Source organism: Megascapheus bottae, chromosome 8, assembly GCF_031878675.1.
Source record: "Megascapheus bottae isolate mThoBot1 chromosome 8, mThoBot2.hap1, whole genome shotgun sequence".
Lineage (NCBI taxonomy): Eukaryota > Metazoa > Chordata > Mammalia > Rodentia > Geomyidae > Megascapheus > Megascapheus bottae.
In genome coordinates this window covers 39,435,936-39,450,042 of record NC_143516.1, presented here as the reverse complement: position 1 = coordinate 39,450,042, position 14,107 = coordinate 39,435,936, and the positions used below count along the sequence as shown (strand labels likewise).

General features: G+C 35.2%; 1 protein-coding gene across 7 annotated transcripts in view; it reads left to right on the top strand.

Moving 5' to 3' along the window:
* Nucleotides 1-14,107, top strand: part of Afg1l (AFG1 like ATPase) — a 153,781-nt gene that overhangs the window by 50,444 nt on the left and 89,230 nt on the right. For all 7 annotated transcript variants that reach the window (XR_016536480.1, XM_090338340.1, XM_090338341.1 and 4 more), the window contains one exon: nt 7,613-7,671. Coding sequence is in view for 6 of the 7 variants with exons in the window: in XM_090338340.1 (XP_090194466.1) it covers nt 7,613-7,671 (59 nt within the window). In the remaining variant the exon portion in view is untranslated. The remainder of the gene's footprint in view (nt 1-7,612; nt 7,672-14,107) is intronic.

Here is a 14,107-nt window from a genome sequence, read left to right as displayed (position 1 = left end):
ACTCTGGCACAAATGGTAGAACACTAGCCTTGAACAGTGCCCAGGCATCAAATTCAAGCCCCCTGGACCTGCAGAGAACTTTAAAAAATTGGATATTTAATAAATATATATTAAGTGTGTGTCAGTCGCTCATGCCTACAATCCTAGCTACAAAGGAGGATAAGGTCTGAGAATTGGAATTCCAGGTCATCCAGGGCAGGAAAATCGATAAGACTCTTATCTTCAAAGCTGGAAGTCGACCTGTGACTCAAGTGGTAGAATACTAGCCTTGAATAGAAAAACTTAACAATGATGAGGCCTTGAGTTCAAGCCCCAGGACTGGCACACATGTGTGAACACACACACACACACAACACACACACAGACACACACACACACACAAATACACAAGAAAAGAAAGAGAAAAAAAAAAAAGAAAAAAACCTCACTAATTTTAATTGGAAACAATTGATTAGAACCTAGGAGAATAAGTTGCTGAATCATTTTGGAAAGTTTTGTAGAAGAAAAGAAAGGGTGTGGGGGGGGAGGGAAATGGGTACCAAGACATGTGAAAGGGTATCAATGTATGTGAATTAATGCACCTTCTATCTGGCAAATATCATGTAACCCTTTTACTAATTACAATAAAAAAAATAAATTAAAAAAAAAGAAAGGGAAGCAATACTTAAAAGGTGGGAGCCAGGCAACAAGAACGATTCCTTGCATATTATTCTTTTCCTAGACCTAATCCGGTTTCCTAGATTGGAGCTGAAAAGATGAGAGCATTGATGGCTCCCCCCCCCCATTTCTAGGGCTTATATTCAGAGCCTGGGTACTGTCTCTGAGCTTCTTTGTGTTCCAGGCTAGCCACTTGAGCCACAGTGCCACTTCTGGCTTTGTCTCAGTAGTTTGCTGTAGATAAGAGTCTCACAGAGTTTCCTGCACTGCCTTCACATTGCGGTCCTCATATCTCAGCTTCCTGAGTAGATAGATTTAGTCATGAACCATGGGCACTGGCTCAGTGATGGCTTCAGATAATTAGTTTTTATTTCTTGCTTTTGATCTCTCCAGATATTTCTTTCCTGAGATCTGTAGAATACAGTAGAGTATCTAGAATATTTGGTGCCTTGTAGTGCCTTGCATTCTTTTCCCTATTCCTCTCTTCATTCATTTACTCCTTCTTTTGATCTCCCCGCACCACACACTCCATGTACCAGCTTCCTAGTATTAATTTTGTTAGACTGTAAGTTAGTTGTTTAAAGAAGTTCCACTGTTTGGGGTGAGAGTGTGGCCTAGTGATAGAGTGCTCACTAGCATGCATGGTGTCCTGGGTTTGATTCCTCCATATGACATACACAGGAAAAGCTGGAAGTGGTACTGTGGCTCAAGTGGCAGAAGGCTTGCCTTGAGCAAAAAGTGGCCTAGGACAGTTTCCAGGTTCTGAGTTATAGCCTCAGGACTGGCAAAAAAAAAAAAAAAAAGAAGAAAGAAAGAAAGAAAGAAAGAAGTTACATTATTTAAATTACCCTCTCCATATACCATAGTTCATTTAGTAATATTTGTGTACATATGCATATGACCCTGTATATGTTTCTAAATTTATAAATTATATAGCATATTTTAATAAATTTTAATGTATATTTATTTATAATTTGTAATCTACTACCAAATAGTAATACTTAATTAGCTATGTAATCTATAGATTTAGTAAAATATTCTTGGAACTTTTATATGTGCGCATTCACATATATGTAAATATGCGAGCAAACATATGTATGTATATAAGTATATATTATATTATATTGTGGTGCTGAGATTTGAATGCAGGGCAGCATGCTTGATGAGGTAGACAGTTACCTACTTAACAGATAGGCAGGTACTCTACCACCTGAAATGTGCTTTCAGCCCTTTCTGCTTTGATTATTTTTCAAATAGATTCTTGGAACAGTTTTGCCTGGCTCCTGTGATACTCCTACTTACAACCTCCCATATAACTGGGATCACAGACGTAACACCACCATGTCCAGTTTATTGTTTGAAATTAGGCTTAACTGTTTCCCTGGGCTGGCCTGGAGTGATTCATCTAGACGCAGCATCTTGAGTAGCTAGGAGGATAGGTGTGAGCCACTAGCATCCAGCCTGAACTTTAGTTTTTTTAGGAGGAAGCTGGGTGTTTATGCTTAAAATTCCCTCTTGATCTATAATAACATAAAAATAGGAAGGCTAAATTTCATTAACTCTATGGAGCCATGTAAGTATTTATGTCAATCTCTGTAAAAATATATTTTTGGTTGTTATTGTGTACTAGTCCTGGTACTTGAAATCAGGGACCGGGCACTGACCTTGAATTTTTTTTACTCCACACTAGAAGTGCTCTACCACTCTAGCTACAGTTCCACTTTCTCTTTTTGGTGATTAATTGGAGATTACAGTCTTATGGATATCCTGCCTGGGCTAGCTTTGAACCTTGACCCTCATATCTCAGCTTCCTGAGTAGCTAGTATCATAGGCATGAATCACCTGTGCCTGGCCAAAAACTTACCTTAATTATCTGTTTTTCTTACTCTAAACTGATTTCTATGTATATAAATAAGACTTATTCATCGAACTCTTGGTTTTCATACTGGGATCTTTAGGGAAAAGATCTGCTTATATCTATGTCTATGTGCATTTCCAAAGTATTTATGTACTTGTAATTACTTCAAAAATCCTCTTTGCATGTGTTTTATCTCTTAAGTATTATCATATTACATAGTTATTCATTGTGGAGAATTGAGTCCTTATACCATTCCATGCAAAATGAATGTCCCATAATTCTGGTACTCTATTTTATATGTCCAAGTGTTCATTTAGCTGTGTTCAAAGATCATTAAGAAATCAAAGGCAAGAGCTCCTGAATTTTTAAATAGTGTTTAGTAAATAGTGACAAATGTTGACATAAATGTATTACAAAATCTTTATGTTTGAGAAAAATAATAATAAGCAACTAATATTAAAATTTTTGCTAGTGAAGTAACATTTCAGAAGATGGATCTGTTGTATTAATAATTAGCATAATGGTTGAATTGCAGGAAAACTCTTCAACTTAATGAATACAGTCATTTCTCACTTAAGTATCCTAAAAATTCCTAAAGGTTTTCAAGCCAAATTATTTCTGTTTGGTATTCTGTTTAGAAAATACTTTTCATTATATAAAGTTTTGAAATAATATATCTTTACAAAAGCTGAATTGCAAAAACAACCCTTTGAATGTTAGGTCTCTTAAGAGTTACTGGCTATCATTATACAGCTTTAAGTTTGCTGATGAGTGGAAATCTTTTAATCAAGAATATTACAAGTGAGTCTTTACATCTTTCATTGTCATTAACTTTCAAAAAGATACACATTTGTCCCTGGCTCACGCCAGTAATCCTAGCTACTAAGGTGGCTGAGATCTGAGGACTGAAGTTCAAAGCCAGCTTGGACACTAAAGACCATGAGACTCTTTTCTCCAATTAACCACTAGAAAATCAGAAGTGGTACATGGCTCAAGAGGTAGGGCAGTAGCATTGAGCTGAAGAGGTCAGAGACAACATCCAGGCCCAGGGGTAGGCCAGTAGTCTTGAGCTGAAGAGCTCAGGGACAGCGTTCAAGCCCAGGCCCAGAGTTCAAGCCCAGGCCCAGAGTTCAAGCCCAGGCCCAGAGTTTAAGCCCCATAACCGACAAAAATAAGAAAAAAAAATTTAAAAAAGATACACATTTGTTAGGCTTTATCACAGTCTTACAAGTCATAGATGCTATTCAACAAGCTAAAACAAGTTTACATTAACATAGATAAACTTCATTAGTGCAATACCTTTTTAGTTGTGTAATAGTATACTATTTAATAAGTAGTAATGGGTGTTTCTGATAAAGTTTTAATTGATTCACAATAAATGGTACATGTTTAAAGCATCCAATTAAAAAATACCGACCTGTCTGTACATCTGTGAAAGCATCATGACAATCCAAATATAACCCTAGAGTTTCTCAGGCTGTATTTTCACCTCTCACCGTCACATTGCTCTGTTTTCCCCCAGGCAGCCTCTGATGGACTTTTTTTTTTTTTTAAAAATCAAACTCCTTGCCCTTTCTAGAGTTTCATATAAAGGAATCATATAGTATACATTCTTTTTTTTTTTTTTTTTTTGGTGGGTCATAGGGCTTGAACTCTGGGCCTGGGCGCTGTCCCTGAACTCTTCAGCTCAAGGCTGCTGCCTTACTCCTGGAGCCACAGCCCCACTTCTCCTTTTCTAGTGATTAATTGGAGATAAGAGTCTCATGTTCTTTGTGCCAGGGCTGGCTTTGAATGAGAATCCTCAGATCTCAGCCTTCTGAGTAGCTAGGATTACAGGCATGAGCTACTGTACCAAGCCAGAGTCTTCTTTATATATAATTGCTTGCTTGTTTGCTTTCCTTTCTTTCCTTTTTTTTTTTGTGAGTCATTGGGCTTGAACTCTGGGCCTGGGCACTGTTCCAGAGCTCTTCGGCTCAACGCTGTCGCCCTACCCCTGGGCCTGGGTGTTGTCTCTGAGCTCTTTAGCTCAAGGCTACCATCCTACCCTTGAGCCAAGCCCCACTTCCTGTGTTGTAGAGTTTAACTGGAGATAAGAGTCTCAGGTCCTTTTGTACCTGGGCTGGCTTTGAACCACAATCTTCAGATCTCAGCCTCCTGAGTAGCTAGGATCACAGGCCTGAGCCACTGGCATTTGGCTGAGAGTCATCCTTTTTATAGTGTTTGTGGATTTTTTGTTTTATTGTTGAATAGTATTTCATTGAATGTATGCACTGTACTGTTTGTTTATCTATGTACCTAATAATATTCATTTGTATTGTTGAAGTTTTTAGCTATTAAATACAAAGCTGCTGTAAATCTTGAGTATTTTTCTTTTGCCAGTCCTGGGCTTGAGCTCAGGGCCTGAGCACTGTCCTTGGACTTTCTCAAGGCTAGAGGTCTACCACTTGAGCCTCAGCACCACTTCTGGCTTTTTTTTTTTTGCATGTATGTGGTACCGAGGAATCGAACCCAGGTCTTTGTGCATGGTAGGCAAGCACTTTATTTTTTTAAAATTTTTTTATTGTAATTAATAAAAGGGTTACATGATATTTGCCAGATAGAAGGTGCATTAATTCACATACATTGATACCCTTTCACATGTCTTGGTACCCATTACCTTCCCCCCCACCCCCCTAGGCAAGCACTTTAATCACTAGGCCAAACTCTGGGCCCCTTGACTATATTTTTTGAAATGGTCTTATTTTCCATTTTTATTGTTTTCTGTTAACCACGGCTGTCAAACACTATCATCCAATAGTTCTTTTATGTACCTTCTCTTGAAGCTTTTGAAAAAAACTATGGAACTATATAGCCTATTTCTTGCATTTTGCCTATTTTATTTCTTAGAGGTACTGATTATAGGAAAGACAAGATCTCATTTTGTATTTTGAAATCGTAATAGTCTGGCCAGCATTATCTTACCTTTTATGATATCCTTAAATAAAAAATGTTAAATGTAACTGACTTGAAGCCTCTACTTCTTAATTAACCAAAGAGCTTATGCAAATACTTTCTTCACTATAATGATGTTATGATGAATACTTTTCTAAAGAGAATAAATGTTTCTTAATGATCATATTTTATTTTCATAAGTAAATGTGACACTTGAAATCTATCATTGTTATCAAATTTTCTCTAAGCAAGGATATACATAGAATATCTCATAATGCTATACTTAATATAATTTAATTTTTATTATTTTTGAGTGAATTTTTTATTACTATTCTTATTTTTATAATTAAAAAGTCAGATAGCTTTATAGAATGGCTATTGAAAAGAAAAGAAATTTTGAACTCTTGGAGAAAATTCCCAAGTAGTCTCTTTATTTCCCCTTTTTGAGATAGGGTTTCACTCTGTAGCCAAGGCTAGCATTAAACTCATGATCCTCTTGGCTCAGTCCCCTGAGACTGAGAGTTAGGATTATAGATGTGCATTACTGTGCGTGGCTAGAAGTATCCTTTGTTGGTGAAAAATGTACAAAAACATGCCTTTCATCATTTGTTTGTCCTACAAATAGGTACTTTTTTTTATCTTGGTGTATAAGTAAACATACTTGCTGATGAAATGCACGTGCATATAGGAAAACATCTAAGGAAAATCATCTTCTATTATTTTTTGCAGCTTATTAAAATGATTTTAGTCTTTAAACAATCTTACTTAAAGTGGCATTTTTTACAAACAGTTCTGATTATTGATTTGTTTTCCTTTTCTTTTCTTTTTTTTTTTTTTTTGCCAATCCTAACACTTGGACTCAGAGCTGAGCATTATCCTTGGGTTTTCCTCAAGGCTAGGGTTCTACCACTTGAGCCATACCACCTTTCTGGCTTTTTCTGTGTATGTGTTACCAAGGAATTGAACCCAAGGCTTCATGCTAGGCAAGCACTCTACCCAGCCATATTGATGTGTTTTCTAAAAGGCTGATTATGTACTGTCTGTCTGTCTGTTTATCTATCTTTCTGTCTCTCTGTCTGTCTGTCTGTCTACCTACCTACCTATCTGTCTTTTAATTCTTTTTTTATTTTTGCCAGTCCTGGGGCTTGAACTCAGGGCCTGAGCACTGTCCTTGGGCTTTTTCAAAGCTAGTGCTGTACCACTTGAGACACAGCACTACTTTTGGCTTTTTCTGTAAATATGGTACTGAGGAATCGAACTCAGAGCTTCATGCATGCTAAGCATGCATTCTCCCACTAAGCGACACTTCCAGCCCTAACTTTTAATTATTTACTATAATCCAGCCCTATGTATTTCAAGTGTTAAGTTTATTTAGCTGGGCACAGTGGCTCACACCTGTAATCCTAGCTCCTCAGGAGGCTGAGATCTGAGGATCACGGTTCAAAGCTATTTAGAGCAGAAAGTCCCAGTGAGGTACATCTCAAATTAACCATTCAAAAGCTGAAGTGGCACTGTGATTCAAGTGATAAGAGTAGTAGCCTAGAGCACAAAGAGACTCAGGGACTGTGCCCAATTAATCACTAGAAAACCAAAAGTGGAGCTTTGGTTCAAGGGGTGGGGTGGTAGCTTTGAGCTGAAGAACTCAGGGACAATGCCCAGGCCCAGAGTTCAAGTCCTATGACAGACAAAAACAAAAACAAACAAACAAACAAAATGTTTATTTAAACTATGTTGAGTTATTGATTTAGGATTTTGGAGGGGAAATCTTATACATTCTTTATTGCATCTTATTGTTTAGAGTCAATTTAATTAAATGTTTTTTGATTTCTGTGACTGCAAATTTTTTCTCTTATATAGTGAATTTTGTATAGTATCTGAATACAAGTCAATGTTGGTCATTTTTAAAAATTTGTTTGCTTTTGTATTTAAAAAAAATCAGTAGATGGAAGTGGTGCTGTGACTCACTGGTAGAGCACTAGCCTTGAGCTGAAGAGCTCAGGGACAGCAACCAGACCCAGAGTTCAAGCCCTACAACTGAGAAAAACAAAACAAAACAAAAAAAGCAAAAAAAAAAAATCAGTAGAAAGTTTTATTTTCCTGGCCTAAAGGTAAACTAATGTTACGATTAAAGCTAATTTAAAATCTAATACTATTTCTTTGTTTCAGATCTCTATAAAAATGGACTCCAAAGGGCTAATTTTGTGCCATTCATAGCTGTCCTGAAGGTAAGAAAATTCATTTGCTTGTACTCACAGCCTGAGACATTGGTCAGTAATCTGGGCTTTATTGTCATTGTTGTTACTCTGCAGAAGTTATACAAATTTACATTTGACCAGCAATTTATAAGTAGAATACATCATAATAAGTGTCACCTCTTTCAGCATTCTTACCTACCTGCTCTTGACACACCCTTTCTCTTCTCTTACTTTTCTTAATTTTGAAGTATGTATGTTGAATTCTTGACCACATTCTCACTGCCTTCTTCATGAACCCTCCTTTGGCCCATTCAACCTCTTGCAAGTATCTGTTTTGTCTGGCATTTATTTTGCTGGATTTTGATTTTGTTTTGATTTTGTTATTCTAAGGAAATACACTATTTGAGTTCTCTCTTGAATTGGTCTTGTATCCAAGCGGAGTTCATCTTAGTATTTTGAAAGTGATAGTCAAAGACATAAAAAGAATATAATCATCTTTTTTACACAGTATTCACCCATTTGTATTTGGGGAAAGTTACAAAATATAGTCTAAATTATTCTCTAACTGAAATATTTGACAGTTTGTATTTTATACTTTTTAATTTGAGGTTTGCTCATAATTATATTGGAATGTTTAAACTTATACATTTGTTTCTAAAAAAATGTTTAATGTTCCTTGTTTCCTTCAGGCTAATGGCCATTATTAACATGTTTTCCCAGCTATTAAAGTTGCTATTCTAGAATAGCATTATTATAAAAATATTCTAATATATTTAAATGTGATTGCCATCAAGTTATCATAAAATTATGTCAAGTTGAGGCACATAAATAGTTTAAATATTTGTGTGTATCATTACTGCATAGAGTTTAAAATAGTCTTCATTACAATATGATTAAGAATAAAATAGCCTCCTTTTTATTGTTAATTTTAAGTAATTTTTACATGATTATTCAATAATTCTATTGTCTACCAGTACTTATTGAAAACCTACTGTGTGTGAAGTGCCACATTGTCATAATGGACAATAAATATGAAATAGGCTTTTTTTTTTTACTTGTGAGTCATTTATATCTTTAAGTAATAAAGGTTGTTTCTTTTGAAGATATAGAACATACCCAAATATGTATAACCAAAAGCAAAGTATAGTGCCAAAATGACACACAACCATGTTGTAAAATGTAATCCCTGTAATTTCAAGAACATAGTATTTTTTGGTCTATGTTACCATATGAAGAAAGGATGAAGTAGTATTTAACAAAGAATAAAACCTTAAAAATTCCTACTGAGAAGGAAGAATTAAAATTAAAATATCTTTCCTGGGTGGGGTGGTTCATGCCTGTAATTCTAGCTGCTCAGGAGGCTGAGATCTGAGGATCACAGTTCAAAGCCATCCTAGCCACTGAAGAACATGAGACTGTTATCTTCAATTAACCAGTAGAAAACAGGAAGTGGCGCTGTGGCTCAAGGGGTAGGGAGGTAGCTGAGAGCTCAGGGACAGTGCCATGCCCAGAGTTCAAGCCCCACAACCCTGAAAAAAGAAAATTATCTTCAAATATCTTATAGGCAATCTTTTTTGATATATACTTTAGTTGAAATACCTGTTGGTACCAAACTTTATTCCCTGAGCTCTTTGTAGGATAATTCAAACATCTGTTTCCTTGACCAATTTTAGTTTCCTAAGGATTTTAATTTCCATGAGATATTTATAGATATAGGAAAAGTACTTGTGAAAGCTATTTGCTGTTAGTAATGTTTTCCCTTTATATTCATGGTTCACATATGGGGAAAAGGTAAATTTGCATTGTTTTTTTCGTACTAGGAAGCATGTACTACACGGCATGTGCAGATAACAAAATATAAATAAGGAACCAAGAAAAGTAAGAATTAAAATAATATATTTATCTAGCTTAAAATATACAAAAAAAGAGAATGAAATAAGAAGTATTCAGGGACTTTTTGATTGTGCTCTTTTTTATTGTTTATTGTTTATTGGGTTTTTATTTTTTTTGGCCAGTAATTCATCGTACTTAAAAATAACACTATTAGTAGGCACTTCAGCTGGCTAGATTGAATTTGATTTTCACTTTCTCTTGTGACCTTAATTTTTTCAGGTGAAAACAAACCAGAAATAAATAAGTTGTAATTCGAAATTGAATATGAACTGAAATTTCTAAGATTGAAATATAAGACTGGATGGGAAAATGCCTAAAATGTCTTATTTATTCTAAAGATTTCTCATATATGATGAAACATCAGATCAATAAAAAGAAAAATAGAACTTATTTATATGAAGCTTATCTGGCTCTAGGAGTGAAACTTTATCTGTAGCGAAAGGTTATTATATATCAACTTAAGTAACGCTTGCCAGATAATAGTGTTATACTTTTCATTTTGGCCCAAGTAGGAGAGATATGTAGAACAAAAGTTAGCCTCGAAGCAAAATCTTAGTCCAATAAAAAGAAAATATGAACAAGATTGAGATTGAAGAAATAGATGTATCATAAAGTACCTTTTCTTGTATGTTCTTGTCATTTAATGCATGGCTTATTGTTTGGGGGATTAAAAAATAACAAAAGTTATATAAGCTCTTAGTGAATAATCCTTCCTTCCTTCCTTTTTTTTTTTTTGTGGGTCATGAGGCTTGAACTCAGCCTGGGCACTGTCCCTGAGCTCTTCAGCTCAAGGCTACCACCCTACCCCCAGTTTCTTGAGGTTAATTGGAGATAAAGAGTCTCTTGTTCTTTAGTGCCTGGGACTAAACCATGATCTTCAGATCTCAGCCTACTGAGTAGCTAGGATTACAGGGGTGAGCCACCATTCCTAGACCTTCCTTCCTTTCTTTTTGTGGTAATATGAGAGTTTGAACTCATGGCTTTGTACTAGGTATGTGCTCTACCACTTGAGCCATACCCCTGGCCTATGAATAATGGCTGTTTGCAGAAGATAATAGTGATGACAAGGAGGACTCATTTATATATACACTTAGATGAATAAATAAAATGAAATATATCTATACATTGAATAGTGTTCAACTAAAGTTCTGATACATGTTATTATAGCATGTTAATATGAATGAAAGTTGAAAACATGCTAAGTGAAATAAGCCAGGCACAAAAGAACAAGTAAGGGGCTGAGAGTTTGGCCTAGTGGTAAGAGTACTTGCCTAGCATGCATGAAGACCAGGGTTTGATTCCTCAGCACTCCACATACATAGAAAAAGCCAGAAGTGGTGCTGTGGCTCAAGTGGTAGAGCACTAGCCTTGAGAAAGCCCAAGGACAACACTCAGGCCCTGAGCTCAAGCCACAGGACTGGCAAAAAAAGAAAAAAAGAACAAAGAAAAGAACAAGTAGATATGATCCATTTATATGAGGTAATTGAAAAAGACAAATTTATAGAGAAAAAAAGTAGAATAGAGATATCAGGTGTTAAGAAGAAGAAGGAATTGGTAGTTATTATTTAATGGGTACAAAGTTTCTGTTAGAGATTATAAAATGTTTTGAAAATAGTGTTGTTAGTCAACAACATAGTAAATATGCTTAAAGCCAATTGGATAAGATGGTAAATTTTATGTTATATGTGTTTTCTATAATAACTTCAAAAATAATATTCACATTCTTTTTGTGACAAATTACGAAGATGTCCCCAAGTTGCAAATTGAAAATTGCTCATATCAAAATCTAGGAAGACCTCAAATGAAAAAGACAGTAAATTTATGACAGTATCAATCAAGATGATAGAGATGTTAGAATTATCTGATAAAAATCTTGTAGTCATGATAGAAAATACTTCAACAGGCAGATATTCATATGCTTGAACTAAGGGAACATTACTATTTAGTGATCTTTGAAAGTTCTATTCACAGCAATATATAATCATTTTAAATCTACATGCACCATAGAACATAGCTTCCCAATATGTAAGAAATAACAGAATCATAAGAAAAACAAATTCACGTAGTGGGAGATGCTTTTCAGAAGCCTCTCTGTAATTTGTGGAAAGACATATAGACAATGATATTAAAAATTTGGAGAAGCATTATTAAACAAACCTATTTTAATAGCCTTAGATAGATAGATCCTAAAATAGTGAAAGTGCTTACTAATTAAAGAACACAGAATATGTTCACAAAAATTGTTCACATGTTGTGTTATAAAACAAGTTCCAATAAATTTCAAAATTGGAAGTTAAAACATGTTTTCTGGCTACAATGCAATCAAGCATTAGTTAAAAATATGATAAAAACAAAAGGTAAGTGGAAAAATTCTTATATGTTTAGAAATAAAGAAATATACTTCTAGATAGCACATGAATTAAAGAAATTTTAAAAATAGTGTTTTCAAGTTTTACCCATGTTGTAGCATCTATCAGAATTCCATTCTTTTTGGTTGGTTGGAGGAATTGTGTCTCATAATGGATCCCAGATTGGTCTAGAGGTGACACTGTTACTTCTTTGGCCTACAAAGTGCTGTGATTACAGATATATACCACTATGCCTAACTTCTTTTTTACTGAACAACAATAATACACTATGTGTATATATTGCCTTTTGTTTATCCATTCATCTGTTTATGGACATTTGGATTTTTCAACATTTTTATGAGTGAAGCTGCTATAAACATTTGTGTTCAAAGATATTTGAGCTTATGCTGTCAAATCTTTTGTATATATGCCCAGAAATAGAAGTGCTGCATCATATGATAATTATTTAATGATCTTAAGTTATTTAAGGAACTATCATATTGTTTTCTACAATAGCTGCACTATTTTACATGTTCACCAACCTGGATTCTAGTTTCTCCAAATCCTTGCTAACATTTGTTATTTTCTTTTGTTTTTTATGGAGAATTTTTATTATTTTTAAAAGAATTTATTAACATTGATTTTTACATCATATTTCAAATGATGTGTTTAACAAACAGGTATTCAAGAAGGGAATCTCTATATACAATCACTAGCACTTAGATTTTAGAACATAATCAAAAGATTTTAGAACATAATCAAAATTCGGCTGAGGGTTTGTATGTCATAGATATGTAATAATCTATGTAATAAAACATTATGTCTATCGAGTCATAAGTATTTATGACTATGTAGTTGTGTTTATATTTCCAATACCATATCCACAGCATTGGGTATGCAACTTTTGAATCCTCGCTGTTGTACTGTTTGGATCTAATAGTCACACATTAAGGATAGCATGTGCCTTTTGTTTCTTTGGTCTTGACTTGTCTCACTCAAAATGATTTGTTCTAGATTCATCCACTTCCCTGCAAATGCCATTATTTTATCTTGTCTGTTGGCTATGTAGAATTCCATTGTGTATGTATACCACATTTTCTGTATTCATTCATCTGCTGTAGGGCATCTGGATTGTTTTCATCACCTGGCCATTGTGAATAGTGCAGAGATAAACATAGCTGAGCAGGTGTCCTTATCATGTGTTGGGTTATGATGTTCAGGGTAGATGCCCAGAAGTGGTATGGCAGGATCGTAGGGAAGGTCAATTTTCAGTTCTTTAAGAAACCTCCACAGTGCTTTCCAGAGTGGCTGAACTAGTTTACAATCCCACCAGCAGTGTAGTAGGGTTCCTTTTTCTCCACAACCCCACCAGCAACTTTCATTGTCTGAGTTCAGAATCTTGGCCATTCTTGTTGGGGTAAGGTGGTATCTTAAGGTCGTTTTTATTTGCATTTTCTTTATGACCATGGATGATGAACAATTTCTCATATGGTTTTCTGCCATTTTAATTCCTTCTTTTGTTAAGTCTCTCGTTAGTTCCCTTGCCCATTTAGTGAATGGTTTGTTGGGTTTGGGGGGGATTAGTTTCTTGAATTCCCTGTAGATACTGGATATTAAGCATTTGTTGATGTTATTGTTGATATTATTGGTAAATATCTTTTCCCAGTTGGTTGGCTGTTTCTCTACTTTTGTGGCTATGCTTTTATCTGTGCAGAAACTTTTTATTTTTAGGTAGTCCCATTCATCTAGTCTCTCTCCAATCTGTTGTGACCCTGGGAGTCTGTTCAAGAATCTTTTGCCTGTGCCTATCAGTTCCAGTGTCTCTCCCACTCGATCATGTAGCAGTTTCACGGTTTCCGGTCTGACATGGAAGTCTTCGATCCATTTTGAGTTAATGCTTGTGCATGGTGAAAGGCTAGGGTCAATTTTTAGTTTTCTGCATGTGGCTGCCCAGTTTTGCCAGCACCAATAATTGAATAGACTGTGTTTGTTCCACTGTATATCTTTGGCTCCTTTGTCAAATACAAGTTGACTATAGGTATGTGGTTCTATTTCTGTATCTTCTATTCTGTTCCATTGATCTTCCGGTCTATTTTGGTGCGAATACCATGCTGTTTTTGTTATTATGGCTCTATAGGAGAGTTTGAAGTCTGGTATTGTAATACCACCAGCATTGCTCTTTTTGCCTACAATTGTTTTGGCTATTCTAGGTCTTTTCTTGTTCC